Source organism: Notolepis coatsorum (assembly GCF_963971535.1).
Source record: "Notolepis coatsorum genome assembly, chromosome: 8".
Taxonomy (NCBI): Eukaryota; Metazoa; Chordata; class Actinopteri; order Aulopiformes; family Paralepididae; genus Notolepis; species Notolepis coatsorum.
The window spans coordinates 20,180,291-20,204,354 of NC_140172.1; the positions used below are offsets into that span (position 1 = coordinate 20,180,291).

The following is a 24,064-nucleotide window of genomic DNA, read 5'->3' on the forward strand; positions in this document are numbered from 1 at the left end:
CCGTCACTCTACAACTGGATACTGGACTTCCTGACCGACAGACCTCAGCATGTCAGACTGGACAGCCTCAAGTCCTCCACTCTCATCCTAAGCACTGGTGTACCACAGGGCTGCGTGCTGAGCCCTCTTCTCTACTCCCTCTTCACCCACGACTGCAAACCGGTGCATGGCTCAAACACCATTGTCAAGTTTGCAGACGACACCACCGTGGTGGGACTAGTCAGCAACAATGACGAGTCGGCGTACAGAGAAGAGGTCCAGTACCTAGCTCTGTGGTGTGCTGATAACAACCTGGCCCTCAACACCAAAAAAAATAAGGAAATAGTGGTGGACTTCAGGAAAAATAAAACAGGCACGCACAGCCCCATCCACATCAATGGAGAGGAGGTTGAGCGTGTCTGTAGTTTCAAATTCCTGGGAGTTCACATCTCTCTGAGGACCTGTCCTGGACCACCAACACCTCGACCCTGGTCAAGAAGGCCCACAAGCGCCTCTTTTTCCTGAGGAAGTTGGCCAAACTCCACCTATCCCCTCCGTGCTAGTGAACTTTTATCGCTGTACGATTGAGAGCATCCTCACCACCTGCATCTCAGTCTGGTACGGCAATTGCACCATTAAGGACCGGAAATCACTGCAGAGGGTAGCGAAAATAGGCCAACGCATCACCAAGACCCCCCCCCCCCCCATCTCATCAATCTATGAGAAGCGGTGCTCACGGAGAGCACAGAACATCATCAAAGACGCTTCTCACCCCAACCATGGACTGTTCACCCACCTGCGGGGTACTCGCTCTGGGGCACGCTATCGCAGCCTCCCAGGCAGAACCAACAGGACCACGAATAGTTTCTTCCCCTCAGCTGTCAGACTTGTGAATCAAAACTCTACATAGCCCACTGCACCTCACTGTATATATAGCCATAGCTTATTTAGACTTTATTTTAATGATTATTTTTTATAATATATTTGGTATTCTCACCATTTCACATTGTGCTAACCATTGCACTTTACTGTACAGTTTTATTTATATGTGTTTTATATGCAACTGACTGACTGTCACATCCTGATTAGACATACAAAATCTCATTGCACTGTCTTGTACTGTGTAATGACAATAAAGTGAATTTTCTAATTCTCTCTGACACAAAAGTCAAAACACCACTTCAGAACCCTGACTTGTATTGTTAAAAGTAGAGGTGTTTACACTCACTAGAACAGATATTATGGCTAGATGATGCCTCAACCACAATCTACATTTTTTATTGATTTGCTTGATTTATTTGGATGTGTTAGCTAACTGACTAATCGTCCAAGAATCAGGAATAATCCAACACCAATCTCTCTGAGCAGGGTTTTACTCACACTAGTCTGAGCAGGGTTTTGGTGTGAGATTTGGTACAGAAAAGGTACACAACAGGGGCACATTGTACATCCCACTATCAAAGTGTCTACTTTAATCTACAGTGCAAACTAAACTGAGTGTGTTTGGTCAGAGTGTCTCTCTCTCCACACCTCTCTCTCTCGCTATGAGACAGTAGGCTACAGACAGACACCCAGTCAAGCCCAACTCAGCCAGGAACAAGACTAGGCAAGTCAAGTTAAGCAAGACCCAGCCAAGAACGAGACTAGGCAAGTGTAGTTAAGCAAGACCCAGCCAAGAACAAGATTAGGCAAGCCTAGTTAAGCAAGACCCAGCCAAGAACGAGACTCTGCAAGTCTAATTAAGCAAGACACAGCCAAGAACAAGACTAGGCAAGCTTAGTTAAGCAAGACCCAGCCAAGAACAAGACTAGGCAAGCTTAGTTAAGCAAGACCCAGCCAAGAATATACAGTATATCTATATTTTTATCATGTAAAAGTTTATATAAAATCTGCAAATGGATTTTGCAAAACAACTCCCAATTGTAATATTTTCTTCCCCATCTTACCGCTGACAATCTCTTGAGCGGGATTTCCAAGAGACTTGTCTGTAGTTTATTCTCTCCAGTATGACTTATGCGTCTCTTCAGATGTCCCTTCTTGCTGAAGCCAGGACTACTTCGTATTTTCTGTGTCTTCTTTGGTTTCAAAGTCATCACACCTGGTCCTCCACTCTCCTTCCATTCATCACCGTCATCAGTCTCAGTTCCAGAACTCTCATCATCACGGTCAACAGTCTCAGTTCCATCATTGTCGTCAGTCACATTTTCAGAACGTTTATCATCACTGTCTTCAGTCTCAATTAGAGAACAGTCTGAAGAAAGGGGCTGGCTATCTCTAGTTGGTTCTAAGTCACCAGCTGGATCTAAGTTACTGTCTGGTTCTGATACTCTACAGTCCTCTCCATCAGGTTCTGTTTTCATCTGTTTAGTTGAGGTGCTGGGTAAAGAGTAAGCTTCTCTGTTTCTCTCCCTCTGGGTTTGAAGAGGCTGGAAGGGCTGAGCGTTCTCTTGACCATCTTCACATTTCACTGGGTGTCTTGTGATCCCTGAGCCACCAGCTTCTTCCAGCCCTTGATGTAGTTCATCTTTAATCTGTAGGGACTCTGGGTCCTGGGTTTGGTTAAACCATGAGGACTGAGGTTTATCATCATCATGCTCACATTTCACAGAGACAGGATTTAATGTGGACTTTATGATATCAGCCTCCTCCAGACCTTGAAGCTGCTCTCCATCCTGACTGATCCAGAGTTCCTCCTGTTCCTCTTTAATCTGCAGGGGCTCCGACTCCTCTTGGCCCAGACTGGGGCTCCTCTCCTGCTGCTCAGGGGGAACCTCCTCTTTACACACAGGGAGCTGTGGGGGGTCTGGAGGGAGGAATAATAATAATATGAGTAACAAACATAAAGATACAGTAGATAACCTTTCAGCATTAAGTGAAACTCTGCAACTGAGAGTAAAAACACAAGTGCTTGCAATCAATTACTGCTTGGCTACAAAATGAGCCTATTTAATAGTGAGGACATGTCCTCATCACGCTGTCAATCACAACTTAGGCCTTGTCCAGACTAACACGATTTTGATCTTTTTCGTTTCGTTTTCATTTAAAAAAAGGTTTCCGTAAAAACGAAAACGTTTCAAGATAATAAGTGCGTGCCACAAATGTACAAAATAAATGTCTTTCCTGTTTTAGACGTCGCTCTTTTATTTTGAAAACCCCAGACCGGAAGTGTTGTTGTGCCGTCCGGTTTTGTGCTTTTGAGCAAACCTAGTTTTCCAGAGACACACACCGCGGCGCAACATACGTTCGGGAGTGGAGAGAGAGAGACCGCGGCTCAAACTACCTGTGCTGTATTAAAGTAATTGATTGTTGTTTAACTTGTACCCGTGTCCAGTCCTTTCGACTAGCAAACGTTGTCTGTATTTAACGTTACCTCAGGATACCACTGTCTATTGTATTTAGTTGGTTAGCTATTTAGCTAATGTTGATAGCATAGCATAGCTTGCTGGCTACAGCTCAACACCATGCCATGGGGATACTATTTACCAAATGATAGAGGCTTTTTAATCGTCAAGGTAAAAGGATTTGTCATGATCAACTGAAGGGGTATGATATGGAACAGTATGTACTTGGCTACTACTTGGGTTTTCAGAAAAAGTACATTTAGCTGTAAAAGCCAGATCAAGCTCAATAGCTTCTGTAACACTGTAAGGGAGATGTCAATCTGTTGTCGACGGTGGTTGGTGATGTTTGGCTGAGATTGCACATGCGGGTTAAGGGAGAGGTGGGCTATTGCGTCATCGGTTCAGGAGAAGACGCGTATCGCTTGTAAAGATGGTGACAAAAGGGGAGCATCTTCAGAATTGCGCACTCTGGAAGCCGGTCTCAGAAAGTAGCGTCTTCAGGCTGCCAGAACGCAGTTCCGTGTGGATGAAAGGTGCAAACGATCAAATACTTTGCCTGATATGACCGAAATCGGTTTAGTCTGGACATGGCCTTAGAGGTTGATCAGATGTTGTCAGGGGGTGAAAATGTAAACAAACAAAGTGAGACTTGAGGTTCTCCAAACTAAACAAGGGAACTATGGATATCTGAAATACTTATGGATTGTTAGCTTGACCAATTACCTTTTTTACTTGAGTTGGGGCACATGTAGAAACTCCTACACTGTTCACCTGATTTGGTGAATACCCTCAAAAGAAAGCTGAAAGTCTGCACTTGAAGCACACCTTGATTTAATTTCAAGTCCATTGTGGTGGTGTAGAGCGCCAGAATTGTGAAAAATTGTGTCAATGTCCAAATATTTATGGGCCTTACTGTATAAAGTCAGAATATAAGCCCCAGGGGCGAATAGAGTCCACTACCGGGTTTATAAAAGTGCGCCTGATGTACTCGGATTCTTGTGGAGGTTATTGAGAGTAGTATGGGATAAACCTCACTGTTAAGCCAGCTTCGGACTACTATATCTCTCCAGAATGTAGAAGGTGAGATTTTCTTTACTGTACTGGCACAGAGGCTAGCAAACGACCTAGAAATTAATTGTTAAATAGACACAGCAGTGCAGAAAGCAGGAATCCCAGGGTTTTCCGGATGTATAGAACACACAAGCATGATATGGCACCAGATGCAATCAGCCAAGATAGAGAAAAGAGATTTACAGGTGGTATTTTTAGACCTGGCAAATGCGTTTGATTCGGTACCGCATAACCTTATTTGGAATTAGAGCTGTGAATTTTCACTGGCCTCACGATTGGATTACGATTCAGCTGTCCCCGATTCTATTCGATTCTACGATGTATCTCGATGCAGCTCAATAATATATTACATCCTCAATTTTATAATCTATATTACTGCACATGGCGACTTTTTCATCAATTAATACAAGCAGTCAGATCAATGAACTTTTATTTCAAAAGTTCTTAAATCAGAATGTCAAAATAAATGTGTTGCATGATACAAATACTAGAAAGGTATCTCGATACCCAGCTGTTAAAAACGGTTCAATACTCTTTTTATTAGTATTAGTATCAGGTCTACACTATAGGCTACACCAGGGGTTCCCAAAGTTTTCAGGCTGCGACCCCCGAAATAACTGTGTCAGAGAGCCGCGACTTCCACTATTATAGGAGCTATAAAAAATATATATATATATATATATAATTACTAAAAAAAATTATAATAATTGGAAATGTATGGTAGAAACATGCAAACGTTCAAACGCACACACACTAATAAGCATTGGAGGCTTTTAACCAGGGCCGGACTGGGGAAATCATTCAGGCCAGGAAATAGTGCAAAATATAGCCCCAGTCAGGCTACTTTTTAAGCGGGGGGTCCCCCACCAGGATTTTTTTTGTTACAAAGACTTAAAGGAAAACTCCAACATTTTGGGAAATTAGCTTATTTCCCATCTACCATGGAGTTAGACAAGAAGATACATACCTTTTTCTTCTCTGTGCATGCAGTAGGAGTAGGAAGACGTTGGGAACTAGGCTAATGGAGGAATCTACTTCCAGTGGCTGACGCTAAGCTAGGCTAACGGTGCGCGTCTTCCTACTCCTACTGCATGCACAGAGAAGAAAAAGGTATGCATCTTAACACTCCAACATTTTGGGAACCCTGGAGTTAGACAAGAAAATGCATAGGCTTGGGCGGTATGACGGTATTACGGTATACCAGGGTATTTAGAAATCCCGACGGTATTGAAAATCAATACCGTCAAAATCACAGATGCGTTTCAGTTTCTATTACACTGAAACAGAGTTTTGACAGGGACGGCATTGGTTGTAGTACACACACAGCACGCGCCAGCAGAGGGCGAGACCAGTCCTCACTAGTGGAGCAAGCACACGCAGAGCTGGTTGTCTACACACAGGAGGACGCAATCGATAGGGGAAAACCCGCTTCAGTGGTCGAAATTAAATGAGACACGGTTACCGTTGCTGGTGCTGCGGGCTAACTGGCTACCATTCTGAGAGCCAACGTTACTAGTACTAGGGTGCTGCAGGCTAACTGGCTACCATTCTGAGAGCTAACGTTACTAGTACTAGGATGCTGCAGGCTTCTGGCTACTGTTCTGAGAGCTAACGTTAGTAGTACTAGGATGCTGCGGGCTTCTGGCTACCATTCTGAGAGCTAATGATAGTAGCACCCCCCCCCCCCGCTGATGAACATGAAAGTCATACCGTCATATACCGGGGTATTATGTCAGCAAGGTATGACGGTATGAAAAAAATTATACCGCCCCAAGCCTAATGCATACCCTTTTCTTCTCTGTGCATGCAGTAGGAGTAGGAAGACGTTTGGAACTAGGCTAATGGTGACTGACGCTAAGCTAGGCTAACAGTGCGTGTCTTCCTACTCCTACTGCATGCACAGAGAAGAAAAAGGGTATGTATCTTCTTGTCTAACTCCAGGGTAGATGCCAAATAAGCTAATTTCCCAAAATGTTGGGAGTTTTCCTTTAATTTCCTGCATTCTGCAGCTCCCTTTGTGTGTGTGTGTGTGTGTGAGCAAGAAAGAGAGAGAGAGAGAGAGATGGTTCTCCAACTTGTGTGAGTTGCAGTGATCTCCTGGTTGTTCCCCACCTAGGTTATCTAACTATTGCGCCGCTGCAACCAGAAACACTGGCCTGGCCTGCTTCTATGTTCAGTGGCCAGACCAGCGCTCCAGACTAACTTTTTTCACCACCGTCCCAGAACCGTCCCGAAATACAATTTTAACCGTCCCAAAGTGAATGTAACCGTCCCAAAAATCAAATGTCGTTTCTTTACTTTGGTTTTGTCGTCTATAGTTATTGCCATAAGAAACACCATTCAGAGAAGGGGAGAATAAATTGATTTAGTCAAAAGGCTCCCAGGTGGAAAGATTTCACAAGAATAATTATTAAAAATAAATAAATATATATATATATATTAAAAAAAAGTGTTTAACAAGGTGCTAGTATAGGGATATTTGGTCACGGTGCTGTTATAGTCAACCAATTGGAGCCATGTTGATTATTCCTTCCATAGGAAAATATATTTAAATGTATTTGTATTTTATTTCGTTTGTTTTTTTTGTTATTACAAATGTGTGTGTTTATGGTTGAAAATGTTAGAGATAAATAAAGATCAAATCAAATCTAACTGAATAAGTTATCCCTCTTCTAACGAGAAAGAAAAACGTAGTTTAGCTTTAAACTATATAATGTCATTGCGTCCAGAGATTCCACCTTTGATAACTAAAGTAATGACACTTGACTAGTAATGAAACATGTCCCTTAGATCGCGCTGTCCTCCTGGTCGATATTGATAACTGCTGCTAAAATAAAATAAGTCCCGAGTCGAGACTCCGTGCTGCTCCCAACGAATCCCAATAGTATGCAACTGCAGAGCCGCACAGGGGCACTTTCAGGTCCGGTCACAGGCCCGCTCAACAGCGCCCCCCACCCAACGGCTGAATTGCCAATGGCTGAATTGGAATATTGCACTGTGCAGGCACAGCGGCCCCGCTCTGCGGCTCTGCAGCTGCATGCTATTCGCAAATCCAGCATCCAGCTCTCGCTGCCCAGCCGTCGTTATCAGAACACTACACGCATATCATAATGTTTACAGCAAACTGTAGTTGATCACCAGGTATGTTTTATTAACGTAGAATAATTCATATATATATGCGCGCACTGACAGTCGGTTAATTGACATTTCCTGTGAAAAAAATAAAATCCTCTCCGTCCCGTTTGCGTCCCAAAAAAGATTTCTGTTCGTCCCAAATCAATATTTGATCGTCCCCGGGACGACGGGACATCGTTAGTCTCGAGCCCTGGGCCAGACTGCATTTTTTTATTTTATTTAATGAACACCTGTACGTGCAATTTCCTGCAATATAGAGCCTTCAATATTGACCAATAAAGTTGCACTTTTCACTATAAAGTAGGGCTGGGCGATACGGCCTCTAAATGATATTGTGATATTTTTTGGCCATATCACGATACACGATATATATCACGATATTTTGACATTTCCTCTAAAGCACTTAAAAATGCTTGATTTAACCCTTTGATGCATACAGTCACGCCAATATGATTATAATAAGTCCCTGCAACATATGTTTGCATTATTAAACCATGAAGATGCTTTAAAAAATTATTTAATGAAAATGTACTAAGAGTAGTCTACTGAATATGTATTTACATCTAAGACTATTTATATAAAAACTCTTGGGTACTGTTTTCTATCCACTTTAGCCAAACACACACAAACACATTATATATATATATATATATATATATATATATATATATATATATATATATATATATATATATATATATACACACACACTGAGAAAATAATAATCACACACAAAGGGATAATGGCTTATAGCAGACTTAATGATTTTAGAATATTTCAGATAATGTAATGAAATTAAATGTTTATATCATCAACTATCCAGTTAGTATTTTATTAGAGGTGGGCATAGATAAATTTTTTAATCTAGATTAATCTATCTGCAATCCTGGATTTAATCTAGATTAATCTAGATTAAAATGACCAAAAAAAAAAAAAAAAAAAAAACCTGCTGAAGGCATTCAAGTGTTCTACCCAAATAATGACCAGAAGTAAGTCCTTACTTTTTCTTTCCTCCTTATGTTTCTCTGGCCAGGTGGCCCATTACACCTTGAGCCCATCTCCCGTTTCCAAAATGCATTACAGACTGTTTGAAAAAGCTGTTTTGCTATGATAATTGGTAATGCAATATCAAAATAATGTTCAATAAGGTCGCTTTCACACAGGGGCTGTTTGGTCCGGACTTTCGGACCAGAATTCGATAGTCCTGTTTTTCGGGTCTGTGTGAATGCGCGTCGAACTCGGTTCGCGGACCAAACAGTCGAACTCTGGTCCGCCTGAAAACGTAGGTCTCGGTTCGGCTTCATCGGACCAAACACGAACCAAATATAGGAAGTGATTATTATTACCACTGCTCGCAGCACTCACTGCAAAACAAGCACACTGCATCTAATCTCTCTATCTATCTATCTATCTATCTGTGCATCTTGGGAAGGAGGAAGAAAAAACGCGGCTTATTATTATTACCGAGGCGCGCGGCTTATTATATTATTAATAAAACAGCTACTTGTGGGCACTCATAAAAACACTGTGGTCTACAAGTTGTTTAGCGAGAGGATGGTGGTAATGTGCTTCAATAGAACAATGGATCAATGCCATGTCAAAACTCGGCTCCGCTGATCTGGAGGACTCGCAGTCCACACAGACACACACGCGCGCGCGCACACACAGGCTTGCAGCCACACACACATTTCCACTGTCCAATAGACAAGCGCCCTTTTCGACCGCGTGACATTGTTCAGAAGGTCTCGGTCCGCCTGACAGATATCTGTGTGAAAGCAGGCGAACCAAATGAAGAATGCAACAATGTTGCAACTTCACCCCCAGAACCGCACCGAGTCCACCAAAACTATATGTGAAAGCGACCTAAGATGTACTTGTGTTTAATAAGTTGTTTTATTCAGAAGTTAACACAAACAAATAATATTACCAGTACAGTATCTAGCACTCTCAGGAGCAAAACAGAAAGAATCATTTCAAACTTGAACTATGTGACATGGCTTGAATCAACTGCTCCAGTGGAGTTGCTCAGTGGCCAATGGTGTCAACTGTGGTTGTACTGGGCAGCTCCCAGGTGTGAATGGAACTGTGTGAATGTGAAGCAGGGCGTTCCTGAAAAAGAGCATCTGTGCTCCGCAAACCTACCCTGGGTAAATAAAAGGTAAAAAAAAAATGTAATTTTTTATTTTTTTTTAGATTAATGCGTTAATTATATTATCGCGCGGTAGTAGTATAGCGTTAACGCCGTTAACGGCCCAGCTCTAGTATTTATACTGTAACGTTTGGCCACTTTAGAGCGAGAACGCACGAGAGAGCCAGCCCCCCCCCCCCCCGGGTTTTGTAGGTTTGCGTTTTGAGCGTCTAAGCTGCCGTAGGTGATGTCACACTCGAATGTCAACACAGGAAGTTGAACACACGGTGATGCGAACTGGATGCCCGATATAAAGACACGAGTAACCAATAAATATGAAGTTATGTTTGAACTTCTGTTGTCAAGCCTCATCAATATTACCCCACCCCTTTTCCTCACGAATGGAACTAGTGTCGTGGAGTCCGCTTTGAGCGTTTCCAGGGTTAGCAGCTAACGCTAGTTAGCTTAGCCTAGTTATGTGGGATAACTTAGTTAGCAGCTAACGTTAGCCCATTGCTCGCGTCAATTAAATTGCATGTCATTAAAGGTCCGTGCTGGTCTGTGTAATGAAATTACAATTGCATGTCATTTAAGGTTCGCGCTGCTCTGCGTCTATAATGAAATGAGGAAAGCTCTGCGCTAAAGCAAGTCTCATCTCAGCCGCAACGTGACAACATATACTCGATGTTCACGATATAGTAATTTACTACATCTCATGTAGAACAAGCCGCGATACATCGAGTATACTCGATATATCGCCCAGCCCTACTATAAAGCTCAGTTTATATTGCAGTATGATAGCCAATTACTATAATAATAATAATATATGAATCTATATATATACTTAGGGCTGGGCGATATGGAAAAAAATCATATCGCGATAACGATATGATAATTTTATTTTATTTCTCGATATCGATAATTATCGAATTGTTATAAGTATAAAAAAAAAAAAAAAAAAAATGTTTATTTTTTGTTTAAAATATGTTTAAAATATGTATGTTTATTTTGCAGCAATTCTTTGTCATTGCCGCCATCTTTAGTGTTACATCCCCTCACACTCCAGTTCTCAGGCTGCAGCTGGTTTAAAAGCTAAAGTAAACCGGCTTCTCTGCTGGCTGTGGCTCCAGAGGAGTTGAACAGTTCTGGCTCTGCTAGTTTATTTTCGATCTTTTGGCGCTTTTTTGGTGGACAAACCACCGCACATGTGCACTGTGACTCGTGACTGGAGTCTAGTTCTGCTAGCACACATAGCCTACTGTGTACAGACGGTTTCAAAATGTATTTTAAATTAGAAAGCAAACAAAATAAATGGACAAGAGAAAAATAAATCTGAATTTGGTCAGTATTGTCATTTGGACAAGCAAAGCCATTACTTTAAGTTGCAGGCAAGAAAGACAAGTCTGTCCACTGTCTCTGGTTTTAAAACTGCCCTGTTGCAGGTTTAAAAAAAAAAAAAAAAAAAAAAACGATTTTTCGATTTTTTTTTTTATTTCGATATTCGATATCGATTATTAAAATATATCGCGATATTTATCGTTATCGTTATATCGCCCAGCCCTATATATACTGTATATTGATTTAAGCATGCTTTTTATGGGTGCTTAGTAATAATTTCTGCAATCTTGACCAATAAAGCTGCTCTTTTCACTTTAAAGCTCAATTAATGTTGCACTATATATTAAATTAGTTTTTCATTGTTTTCTGTACTTTCTGCAGTGAGTTTTTTACTATCCATAGAATAATGGAATGTGTGATTCTCTTTAAGAATAACTAGAAAAAAATATCATAAAATGTTGGAGGTTCGAACTCACTGGAAGCGCCTGCGCACTAAAACACTTGTTAAAAGAACATATGATCCAAGTATTTGTGGCTTAATTTGTTATCCCTAGTCAGAAAATGCTATGGGAATCCTATAATAATCTGTATACATTTTTGGAACCAAACCCATAAGAATCCTATAGGATATAACGGTCTCAAAATCCTATGGGATCCTAAAGGATTCTTATAGGTTTCCAAAAACGTATAGATTCATATAGCATTTTTTTTGACTAGGGATGTTATCCTACACTTTAAGCTGTCTGATATTTCCATTACATGTAACTCTTGGGTCTCTTTCTCACTTCCTCTGCCTCCTCCCTGAGTCTGCAGTCACCACATCATTCTACATTAAGGAGAGGAATACACTTATGAATACACTGGCAGTCTGTTCCTGCCTATCTGTCCCCAGCTCTGCTGTCCGTTTACCATCTCTTGCCTGCTCTGCCTAATGACATCATTATGAAACATTACCATTAGCATTTCACCTCTTTCTTATGAACATATTTCAACTAGTTTAAGTCTTTTGAGATATTAGGCTACTAGGGTTATTACTTTGCGTTTTGGTGTACTGAAAAATGCTCTGATGTCTGTATTTTTTCATTTTTCTGCCATGTTCTGGCTGGCTGGCTGCATTATTATTATTATCATCATTTTCTTTCCAATTAACACTTTAACTGCAGAAGGTTAAATGCATGATATACCATCCCTTGCCAGCTCTATTTGTCTATGGAGAAGTTCCCCTTCTTTGCAGGGCTATAACTTTTAAAATTATATTGCTAGATTGCCATTATTAGGGCCCATTCAATGTCCTATATGTATTGTTCAGGGTGTATGAACGTTAAACTTTTTCATTCACATATTCATACTAAAATATGATCTAAAGTATAAGTATGTTTTCATCTCTTTCTGCAGCTTTCTCCAGAACGTGATTTATAGCCCCAAATGCATTATATTGATGATCAAATACAGTTTGGTAGCGATCGGTGCCAGATGAAAAATTTCAAATGGACGTGCTTCTAGAAGTTTCTACGTATCATCTGATGATGACCGGATGGGCGGGGGATCGTTTATAATTCCGTGGGCAACGTTATACCATTCATCTAATGTGGGTCAAATGTTCATCATAGCAGTTAGTGTCGAACACGGTAATACTACACGCTAAAACTCACCCCAGTCTCCGCGGGCCGTTGGGCGATCAGCGTGGGGTAGACAGTTTTCCATTATGGGATGTCGAAATACCCGGTCCATTTCCAGGTTGTATAATAGTATATACGTCCAAATAACGTTGTTTATTGAGTTAGGGCAAGCGATCTATTATCGAGTGTTTCAAGATGGAGTCGCGGGAGCTATAGAGAGTGGCCGGAAGTAATATGGGTGATCACCACTTCATCCACATGACTTCCTGTTTGGCGCTTCTGCCGATCGGCCACCAGATGGCGCTCTTGAACCGCTAGAGGGTTGAGAGGAGGCCAGCACTGTGTCTCAGGGCTGCAGAGGAGAAATATGATTTCGATCACAGATTTTTGAAATATTGATATTAAAGACAAGTTAGGGCGTCCTCGGCAAACTTTTGCATGGCTAGGAAAGACGCCTAAACACGTTTTCGGCACTTAAAAGTGTTAAATGAAAATCAGTGGTATAAGTGGTATATGATGGAAAATATTAAAGTCAATGCTTGAATGTAATGTTTTGTGTGGACCCCAGTAAGACTAGTTGTTGTCATGCAACAGCTAATGGGTAGGGGATCCTAATAAACTCAAACAGGATTTGATCTACCAGGTAGCCAACTAGTCAAACACACAAACACTGGTTACTAGCTAGCTAGCAAATGTGAGCTAACTGCTAGCTAACATAAAGAGTGACCTGAGAGAAGAGAAGGTGATGATTATAAATGTGTTTTATTGTATTGAGTGGTAGAATATCCTTTGTTTGAACAACTTACTGGAAAGGTCTGCCACCAATGACAGACTCGGTCACGGTGATTCCCACACACTCACTGTAGCCTACCTGCATCATGCGCCACTGACTGCGTGCTGGGGTGGGAGGCAGTTGATCAAACCATTGTGAGGGAAATGCAAGGAGGGTCACAATCTTTGGAAACTTAAGAACTCGCTATTAACACTATGGTCGCCAAAAACGCCTTACCACGTCATTCCCTGCCATGCTCATTCTGCCAAAGACGCCGTACCACGTCTTTGATATCAATATTTCAAAAATCTGTGATCGAAATCATATTTCTCCCCCGGAGACTTGAGATCTACTGTTGATCCCCTCTCAACTCTCCAACGGTTCAAGAGCGCCATCTGGTGGCCGATCGGCGGATCGCCCAGACCGGAAACAGGAAATGGAAGCTGGTGCTCATTCCAATTCGGTCCGATCACTCGCTAATAGTCCCAGGACTCGAGCTAGACACAACGGATAGCAATCCGTTACCAATAACTCGATAAACAACATAATTTGGACGTATATACTATTATACAACCTGGAGATGGATCGCATATTTCTACATCCCATAATAGGAATATTTCTGCTCCACGCTCATCGCCCAACGGCCCGAGGACGCTACGGTGAGATTCAGCGTTTTTTTTTAACGTGTTCGATATAAACTGCTCTGATGATCATATCACCCACACTAGATGAATCATCTAACGTTGGCCACGGAATTATAAACAACCCCCCCCCCATCCGGTCAACATCAGATGATAAGTAGTAACTTCTAGAAGCACGTCCATTTGAAATTTTTTATCTCGCGCCGATTGCTATCAAACTGTATACAATCATCAATATAATGCATTTAGGGCTATAAATCACGTTCTGGAGAAAGCTGCAGAAAACGATAAAAACATACTTATACTTTAGACCGTATTTTAGTATGAATGTGAATGAAAAAGTATAACGTTGCTACACCCTGAACAATAGACACTTGATGTTGAATGGGCTATTGTAATGTCAATTTAGCAATACAATTTAAAAAGTTATAGCCCTGCAAAGAAGGGGAACTTCTCCATAGACAAATAGAGCTGGCGTGGGATGGTTTATTCTGAATTTAAGCCTGGCGACCAAAGTGTTAAGTGTCTATAATCAGCACAAGTTCTTTCATTGCGTATTATTAATTTGATTGAAATTACATAGTTATGTTTACAGTGATATATTGGGGGGGACATATCATATATTTCATATGATCAAAAAGTGGGGGTGCAAAAGCACACGTTTGCTCCCCCCAAGTTCAATTGTGGGGATGCACCTGCTCCACTTGCTCCATTGCTCAGGCGCCCATGCTACTAGGTGTACACTATAGGCTACACTACTAGGTCTACATTATAGTAGGGGTGGGAATCACCAGTTTAATCACGATACGATACCGATTCTTTGGACAACGATACGATATTATCCGATATCACACAGTCTGCCACGATACGATACGATTCGATTCAGGTGCCTGCGATCGATATGAGACGATATTATGTGCCCATTTAATACGATCAGTAACATTTAAATCAACAAAAAAAAGGCAATGGAAATATCATGACATTTTTATTTTTGAGCTCTTCCAGACATTTAAATGAAAAACAATCTATTGTTTTTAATACAAATAGACCTCCTGTTCACTGTTTTTGGTTCATTTCTTTTTTTTCTCGATATTAATATCCTATTCACTGTCACAGAGCTGTATTTTGGCTGGAAAAGCATATTGGGAGTCCCAAGGTGCAGTACCGGCCAGATCCTGTTAGTGGGGCTATCCCCTAGAATGCACCCTCCCAGTCCCCACTTCTCTCTGCCTATGGCTCTGGGTTAGCTTGTTAGCTCACGCTAAAGTAACGTTATCTTCGATCTTGAACGCGACGTGGGCATAATGGAGTGACGAGGATTGCAAAGCAGGTTAGATGCATTGGACCCGTTGTGGAATAAAACAGCAGGGACATGTTTTGGGTCACAGAATAGGCACACTAGTCTTGCTCTAGTGACGCTCTAGACGCTACTGGTGTTGATGTTAAACGGAGTTTGAGTTTCACAACACTGGGCGCGGGGCGATGACGTCGCCGTCGCCGGATTTTCAAAATAAGAGTATCGCAATATGAATCGATCTTTTTACGTGGCATCGATCCTATTTGATTATTGATAATAGATCGATATATCGATCTGGATCGATGTATTGTCCCACCCCTACATTATAGGCTACAGGTATTAGGGCTGACCCCGATTAGTCGAAGTCGACTAATCGATCGAAAGGAGCTGTAGTCGACTGCCAATCTCTTAGTCGAATGCAAAAATAAATTAACATTAAGCACCCCCCACAGCACAAATGGAATAATAAAAAAAAATATATATATATATTATATAATTTTATATATACTACCAGTAGACTATTGGCAAATTTCGGTCAATCAAAGTCGACTATCCAAATCCTTAGTCGGCGACAGCCCTAATAGGTCTACACTATAGGCTACACTACTAGGTCTTCACTATAGGCTACACTACTAGGTCTACACTATAGGCTACACTACTAGGTATACACTATAGGCTACACTACTAGGTCTACACTATAGGCTACACTACTAGGTATACACTATAGGCTACACTACTAGGTCTACACTATAGGCTACACTACTAGGTATACACTATAGGCTACACTACTAGGTCTACACTAGGGCTGACCTCGACTAAGGATTTGTATAGTAGACTTTGATTGACCAATATTTGCAGATCGACTACAATGCAATTTCTTTTATATATATATATATATATTTTTATCATTCCATTTGGGCTGTGGGGGTGTTTAACTCAATCAGCGCCAGAGGGCGCTGTGTAATGTGTGGTTAAAAGTCCAGCATTCTAAAGTATAGGAATACGTGGCGGTGTGGGCCAGTTTGACTTTTTCTTCACCGTTATCTTTGTTACAAGGAGCATGAGCTGCTAAGCAGCTGTGTCCATAGAGATGTATTATGTCCGTGGGTTAGGAATACCACAGCCACACACTCGCATCTTTTCCACAATGTTCTGCGACTGGACACATAACTACAACATTGAAAGTGGGCAGGACCAAATAAGGTGAATAGGCCACATCTGTGGAGTAGATGAGAAGAAGATATACATACATGGATAAAGGGATCTAGCGCTAAGCTCAGCTCTACACTGACATCAGTAGTAAACAGTAAAATGACACAAAGAGAACCCAACACCTGGATGTTTAGAAGGAATTTCAGCTCAACCCTTCCTCCCGTTACCCCTTTTCCTCACTCCATCCTAGCATCGCACCCCCCCCCCTCCTCCCGTTACCCCCCCCCCTTCCTCCCGTTACCCCTTTTCCTCACTCCATCCGAGCACCCCCCCCCCCCCCCCCCCGCTGCTGTGTTGCATAAGAGCAGCATTATTAATACCTGTAAAGACAACAATGCAGTAATTACAGCTGACGCACGCATACACATGTTAGTTTCCATCCCGAGACATTAATACAACAAACAGACACCTTTGAAACACAACACAAACCGGAGATAGAGCTTCACTATAAACATTAATTATGGTAATGAGTGGGTTTGACTATATAATTATCAACACACAGCAGGCTGGACTGAACCCTCGTCAGCCAAGCTGTGCGTGGCATATTATAAGACATGTATGCTAAGCTCTCTTGCCAACAACCTTGACCATGGTAGAGACATTACAACTGACCCATCTCAAGCCATGCCCTCTTTTCTTGATCCTCCCATCACAACTGTTGCTTCCCTCGCCCCCAGACAACTGGAAGCAACGGTTGCGATTGGAGGATCAAGAAAAGAGGACGGGGCTTGAGATGGGTCAATTGAAGTTGGTCCCACGGGTGTCTGTCTGTGGCTGTCAATACTCTTAAGTGGTTAGGATGTAGAGAATCATTTCCCTACAAGGATTAATGAAGTTAAACTTGACTTAATATGGTACCTGTCCAGGATTTAGCAGATTCTCTGCTAAAACAATGCTTGCTTTGCAGGGTTTTTTTAATATAAAAGTGCACGGCTATAAATGCAAGTCATTTAAATGCTATCTATTTGTTGGCAAGAGCTTTTATTAGGCCATTAGTTGCTGACTGAATGAAGAAAGCATCCACACTCAGATCTACGCTACGCTATAACAATCGCTTTTTTTTATTGCAAGCGTTCAGTCAGAGACCTTCTTCAAAGCAACTGGTGCGAGGTTTTCATTTTGCAATCTCAAAAGGGACTAAATGTAGCTGTCTCAATTAGAGTTGTTCCGATACCGATACCAGTATCGGAAAAGCCGCCGATACTGCCTAAAATGCTGGTATCGGTATCGGCGAGTACCCTCTAATGCTGCGCTCCGATACCATATGACGTAATTTATCAACAACACTGCGGTCTGTTGAGTAAGCATTATAAAACAAACGTGTGCTTAATCGATTAAAGTGTCAATGCCATTTGTCATTTTAACAGCAGATACTTTCTTAAATGTCATCGTCCCGACAGAGCGGGGAGCTCATGGGTTCGCTTGGTGGCTGGTGTTATTAGCATTGAACAGCTAACCGAAAGCTAGCTTTACCATTACCTTGGCTAAAGTTGGGGCTATTCATAATCCAGCAATAATGGCTGCAGACCTGCAAGCAAAGTACAGCAAGTTGGCAAAGGAGTATTCGTTAAATCACAATGTCACCAGTAACGTTACAGTCTTTTCATATACCGGCAGCTCATGCTATGCTAACCTAGCTCGCGTTGACGTCGTCATTGAGACCACCTCGCTCGCGTACACAATTAATGACATGTTGCGGACAGCCATATTGGTGACAATGTTTAGCTTTTAGTGCCAAATGATAAGAGTCTGAGGCGGAGTCTCAAAAGAGAATGTTGAATATTTATTGTGCAAAAATCACAACAGATCCGACTGCTACTGAAACGGAGCCTTGTAGACAGACTGAGTAGGGTATATCTGCAGAGCCAGTGGGTAGCGAGTGCAGCAACGTATAATGTCCGTGTGGATCATTGGAGTAGGGTATATCTGCAGTGCTGAAGCCCCATACTCATTGATTAATGATACTAATACAAATCTATACAATCACCTGTTGTTGAATAAATACCATTACTTTCTAGTTATTACTAAAAAACAGTATATATAAAACAGTATTTGTTTAAAAAAAAAAAAAAAACTTATAATTTATATAATATTGTTTTTTTTTTTTTTTTTTTTATGTATGCACTGGTATCGGATAAGTATCGGTATCGGCCGATACCCAAAGCTTAGGTATCGGAATCGGATCGGAAAGGAAAAAATGGAATCGGAACATCTCTAGTCTCAATCTTCCTCACACACACACACACACCTCTCCTCTCCCCAGTGAAGGGCACTCCATCCTCTCTGTCCTCGTGTTCCAGAGCTTCCTTCTCCAGGTAGCTGAGCAGTCGTTCCCTGTCGTAGGTCCCTGCGTCTTTCTTTACTGTCTGGTCCTTCTGACACATGCCTGCTGGGAGGAGTGCATTCTGGAGGAGACAGTTAAACAGCAGGACAGTTAGTTGGTCAAGAGATGTATATTCAGTAGGGGTGGAACGATACGCATTCGAACCGTGTACCGTACGGTACGACCCCCACGGTTCGGGGCGTCTGTGTATCGTACGGTTCAGATGTAAAATAAAAAAATAAAAAGGTTATTTGGCGGAGCCGGGAGAGGTGAGCGCTGGCAGCAGCAGCAGCAGCAGCAGCAGCAGCAGCAGCAGGTGCTAGTCAGTTTGTGTAAAAATGGCAAGCACAATATAAATCAATCTTCATTACGACTTTAATAACATAGCCATTAACATTACATATGCCTACACACATCTTGCCATAGCGTTAGCAGTTTGTACAATACAACGCATGTTGAACTAGGGTAGCCCGCCAGCTAATACAGTCAATGCAATGTTATCGTAGCTACTTACTAGCAGAGGAGAAAATGGGAGTCTGAGTGGCGGGGTGTTTAAAGACAATGATAGGCGGTAGGGGTGGGACGATACATCGATCCAGATCGATACATCAATGTAATTATCAACAATCGAATCGGATCGATGCGATGTAATAAGATCGATTCATATCGATACTCTTATTTTGAAAATCCTGTGGCGAGTCTCATATCCGCCCAAGAACAACAGCAGTAGCTCCGACGTGTGTGTAGATGTTACAGTATAACATTCTCCCTTTCTGTGTGTGTGTGTGTGGAAAGACCAGATGAGGTCAGAGGAGTTTGATGTTTAAATGTTATTTAAACATAAACAATATAATACATAATAAATGTAGGCCTATACATGATCATGCAACATCAACAAATTGTTGTAGGAACAGTTTGGGAGAGGGAGGTTGTGAGTTTTGAGTTCCAAAAAATTTAGCTTAAAGTTTAAAGCTCAATATATAAAAACGTGGCACTTTACAGTGAACAGGAGGTCTTTGTATTAAAAACAATAGATTGATTTTCCTTTAAATGTCTGGAAGAGCTCAAAAATACAAATGTCAAATGATATTTTCATTACCTTTTTTTGTTGATCTAAATGTTACTGATTGTGTTAAATGGGCATATGATATCATCTCATATCGATTGCAGGCACCTGAATCTAATCGTATCGTATTGTATCGTGAGAGACTTTGTGATATCGGCAAATATCGTATCGTTGTCCAAAGAATCGATATCGTATCGTATCATGATGAAACTGGTGATTCCCACCCCTAATAGGCGGGGTGTTTAAAGACAATGATAGGCGTTTATTCAACATCCAAGAAGGCTAACATACAACTGTGTTTTACTAACTCCAACCGGGACTATTGCCGCTTTTCCACTGCATGCCATCACCTCCTAACGTTACCGGAGCTGATAATGTTGGCTGAGCCGCCAACCCATAGATAGTTCCACCACAGTTGCACTCAATATTTAAATAATGTTAGTCTAAATAAATGTAGACAGATAATGTACGTATTTTAAAAATAGAATGAACAGAGCAGTGTTGTTTTGAAACAGTACTGTGTGTGTGTGTTAGTTTGATGTATGCTGCAATTTATATTGATGGCCTTCTAAGTTCGGTCTTTGTGTGGCAAACATTATTTAAGGTTGTAAACACTAAACTTTTTTTTTTTTTTTTTTATAAATGAGAAGCATGTTTCGATTTTTGAGTGTTAAATTTTTTTTATATATAAAAAACAATGTATATCGAACCGAACCGAAAACCGTGACCCCAAAACCGTGATACGAACCGAACCATCCATTTTGTGAACCGTTCCACCCCTAATATTCAGAGTATATACTAACTGGTTAACTGTGTTAAATGGATACTTTTAAGAGGCGTTTACAAAATTTGTCACAAAATGGGAGTGCTTTAAGTCCATGCAGTCCAAACAAAACAAACAAACAACCGGTGTGTTTTGAGATATCAAAAACGGTAGTATTTGTTAGTGATGGGGAACCAAAACGCTCCCAAACATCCTCCCTGTTTACTATGCTACGAAAACCATTAGTAAGCCATTTGGAATGTGGGATCAATGAAGATATATAGGTTTGGCGCTTGGTATTGTGTGGAGAGAGACAAAAGAAAAGCACAATGGGCCTCATTCAACAATACTCTCTTATTATTTTTCTTATATTCTTGCTTACCCGTCTGTTAAGAGAACAATAAGAAAAGCCACCGCCACATTCATCAAGCCGTTCTTAACGTCAAAATCTGTGCTTACCCAGGGGATTTGCATGATGAATCCCACTCATTCTTAAACTGAAATGCGCGCTCGCGCTAAATTCATTTGCATACAGACACGCCCACCATATCCTTATAAGGCGGGTGAGGCGTATGCAAAACAGCTTGAGAGTTTGGTATTGCTTGCTGATCCATTCAACAGGAAGCGGTTTGCGAGTTGCGACTGATCTCAAAGAGATTAAAATGTATTGTTATTATACAGCACAGGTACAATACACCATCCAACCAGAGAGGATAAATGCATTTAATGCTCCAGAAATAAATATATAAATAAATAAACGGCTTAGCGAGGCAGCCTTAGCGCACGTCCAAGCGCACACACACATGACACACACATTTGAATACTTTATTTGGTTCCACAAATTATATTACATAAACAGGGAATCAAATATATCGGGGTGGGATCGATTGCCTTTGATTTGCGATGTTGCCAGAGGTATGCCAGCTTGTTCCTGAAAACGTTTCTTTGCTGCTGATGTGTCTCTGTCCCGGAGGCCGCAACGCTGGTTGTATTATCTCACGGATGAAGCAGAGCTGCGTTTCTATCCAATAAGGTTGTTGTAACTATTATATAGTAGGGATGGGTACCGAATTCGATACTTTTGAGGCACCGAACCGAAACACGTCGGTACTACCGAGTATCGAATCAAGTGAGAAACCGAAAAAAGGTAATAAAAAAAATAAAAAAAATATTTTTTTATTATTATTATTATTATTTTTTTTTTACCTTTTTTTTTCTTTATGTCAACGTTCACACGCACAATATATGCTTACCTAGGATTTGACTTGATTCAACAACAAAGCAGTCGGAGCAATGACAAGCCGAAAACTGTCGAAATTGTAGTTATTTGAAGTTTGGATTTTTTTTTTTTTCGACTGAGGTAGGTAAATTAAATTTCTTGAGACTAAAGTACCGAAAAAAGGTACCGTTGGGTACCGGTATCGATTCACAGGTACCGGTTCAAATGTGAAAGGTACCCATCCCTATTATATAGATAAAATATACTTTCATTACAGACTCATAAAGTAATAAAATACACACACATAGTTTAGTTGGTGATAATGTTTTGTTTTATTTGTTTTTATTTGCTTTAATGAAGTTGAAAATAGCACTGCGCGTTTGCCACCACTAATATATTCGTCTTTCAGCACCACTCAAGAGTGGACAGCTCCTGCCACCACCACGCTGCTGTGAACTGCATGTGACTCGACTTGATTGTATTAGAAACAGCCGTGATATGTTTGTGTCAAGCAGACAGGATGTGAAATGATTTTGATGGTGAAATAACTGAATTGAACTAGAAATTGTAAACTAATAGAAAAATAAAAGAAATTAAGATTTGATTCAAAAGAAAAGCAACGACTGGACATTCCCGGTTTCATCTTTGTAACAAAGGTGTCAGCGAGTCAGGTGTAAAGGTCCACTGGGAAATCGGCGGAGAGAGGGAATTTCTTCAGGATTCTGGCGACATATTTCAGAAGCTTGAATCCATAAGTATGTGCGTTTCGTTGCATCGCGGAGAATATTCCATTATTGAAAAAACGCTGATCAGAATTGACACCAGTCTGCCCCACTTCTCTGCGCCTCCGGGAGTAACAGCAAAGTTAGGTCTTCCCTGGAGCAGTTTTGTGTTCAGTGTCCCCCTGTACGCTCTTTCATGTCTCTGGAAAGTAATCCACTCGCAATCTGACATTGGTCGCGCACACACACGTTTTTTTTTTGTCGACTAATAGTCGACTAACGGCAAATTTCGGCCTATCATAGACGACTATCCAAATCCTTAGTCGGGGACAGCCCTAATACTTATACGTATTGTATATGTTTGAAATGAATCGTTCCAGCAATGTAGGCTTTGTCAATACTGAGTTGATGCTCCAGAGTATTGCATATATCTCAATCTGAAACGGTTAAGCAGCCACTCATCTGGCTCTGCAAATAGATCTAGAAGATATGCGTTCTATGCATACGGCCTGGGCGGCCAGAGCATCTAACTGTTCTAACAGCAATATATAATCCATTTCAGAAGCATAACACACGCAATAAGTTATAATAATTATTATTATTATTGACAAGTCCTGAGTCGTATTTGGGAGAAATTGACCATTGGTAGGCTTTTTTTGGGGGGGGGGGTATGAATTTCTTATTTCAGTAAGAGTGCTCTCGACCACTCTTAGAATTTGGTCTTGCCTGAGAGAAGTTGTTTGAGCATTTTCCTTCAGGGTTTGTGTGGTTGGTTACCTTGTTGGCCAGGTCACCCCTCTGTTTAAATGGAAAATAAATAAACCTCCAAGAGGTTTACTCCACTGCTCTGCTCACAAATAAACACACAAATACATGGCAGCCTGTTGACGGGAGCCAAACTCTCTCTCCCCCCACTCTCCCTGGAACATCAGAGCTGTTCTCTGAGCCAGGGGCGTTGGAGGACCGACGGCAGCTGCTTTGATGTTAATGCTGATAAGAACAATGGGCCTCATTCATGAAGCGATATAAGAACAGATTTTATTCTTAACTAGCATTTCCTCTTATTTTGTTCTTACCTGGGATTCAGCAATGTTTTCTTATTGTTGCTTTTCTCTCAGGCAAGACCAAATTCTAAGAGTGGTCGAGAGCACTCTTACCCAGATAAGAAACTCTTACCCAGATGAGAAACATTAAAAAAAAGCCTACCATTCCTAATAATAATAATACATCAGATTTATATAGCGCTTTTCCTAATGCCCAAAGACACTTTACAAAACAAACAATATAATACAATACAGTTTTAGTAGATCAAATAAAAAAATATATATAAAATGGTGAGAGGGGAAGGAGTTCATGGGTTGAAAGCAAATTGGTCAATTGCCCTCAAATACAGTACCCCCAAATGCGACTTTATAAACGCAGAACTTTTCAATAATTA

The 24,064-nt window shown here is 41.1% G+C and overlaps 1 protein-coding gene across 1 annotated transcript in view; it reads right to left on the bottom strand.

Moving 5' to 3' along the window:
* Positions 1-2,118: 2,118 nt before the first annotated feature.
* LOC311233354 (uncharacterized protein) overlaps positions 2,119-24,064 on the bottom strand; it is a gene marked incomplete at its 3' end in the record, with an annotated part of 35,506 nt that continues 13,560 nt past the window's right edge. Inside the window, exons 3-5 of the mRNA XM_084320329.1 lie at positions 18,782-18,938; positions 2,249-2,782; positions 2,119-2,132 (exon numbers count right to left, since the gene is read on the bottom strand). Coding sequence (XP_084176455.1) covers positions 2,119-2,132; positions 2,249-2,782; positions 18,782-18,938 — 705 coding nt within the window. The remainder of the gene's footprint in view (positions 2,133-2,248; positions 2,783-18,781; positions 18,939-24,064) is intronic.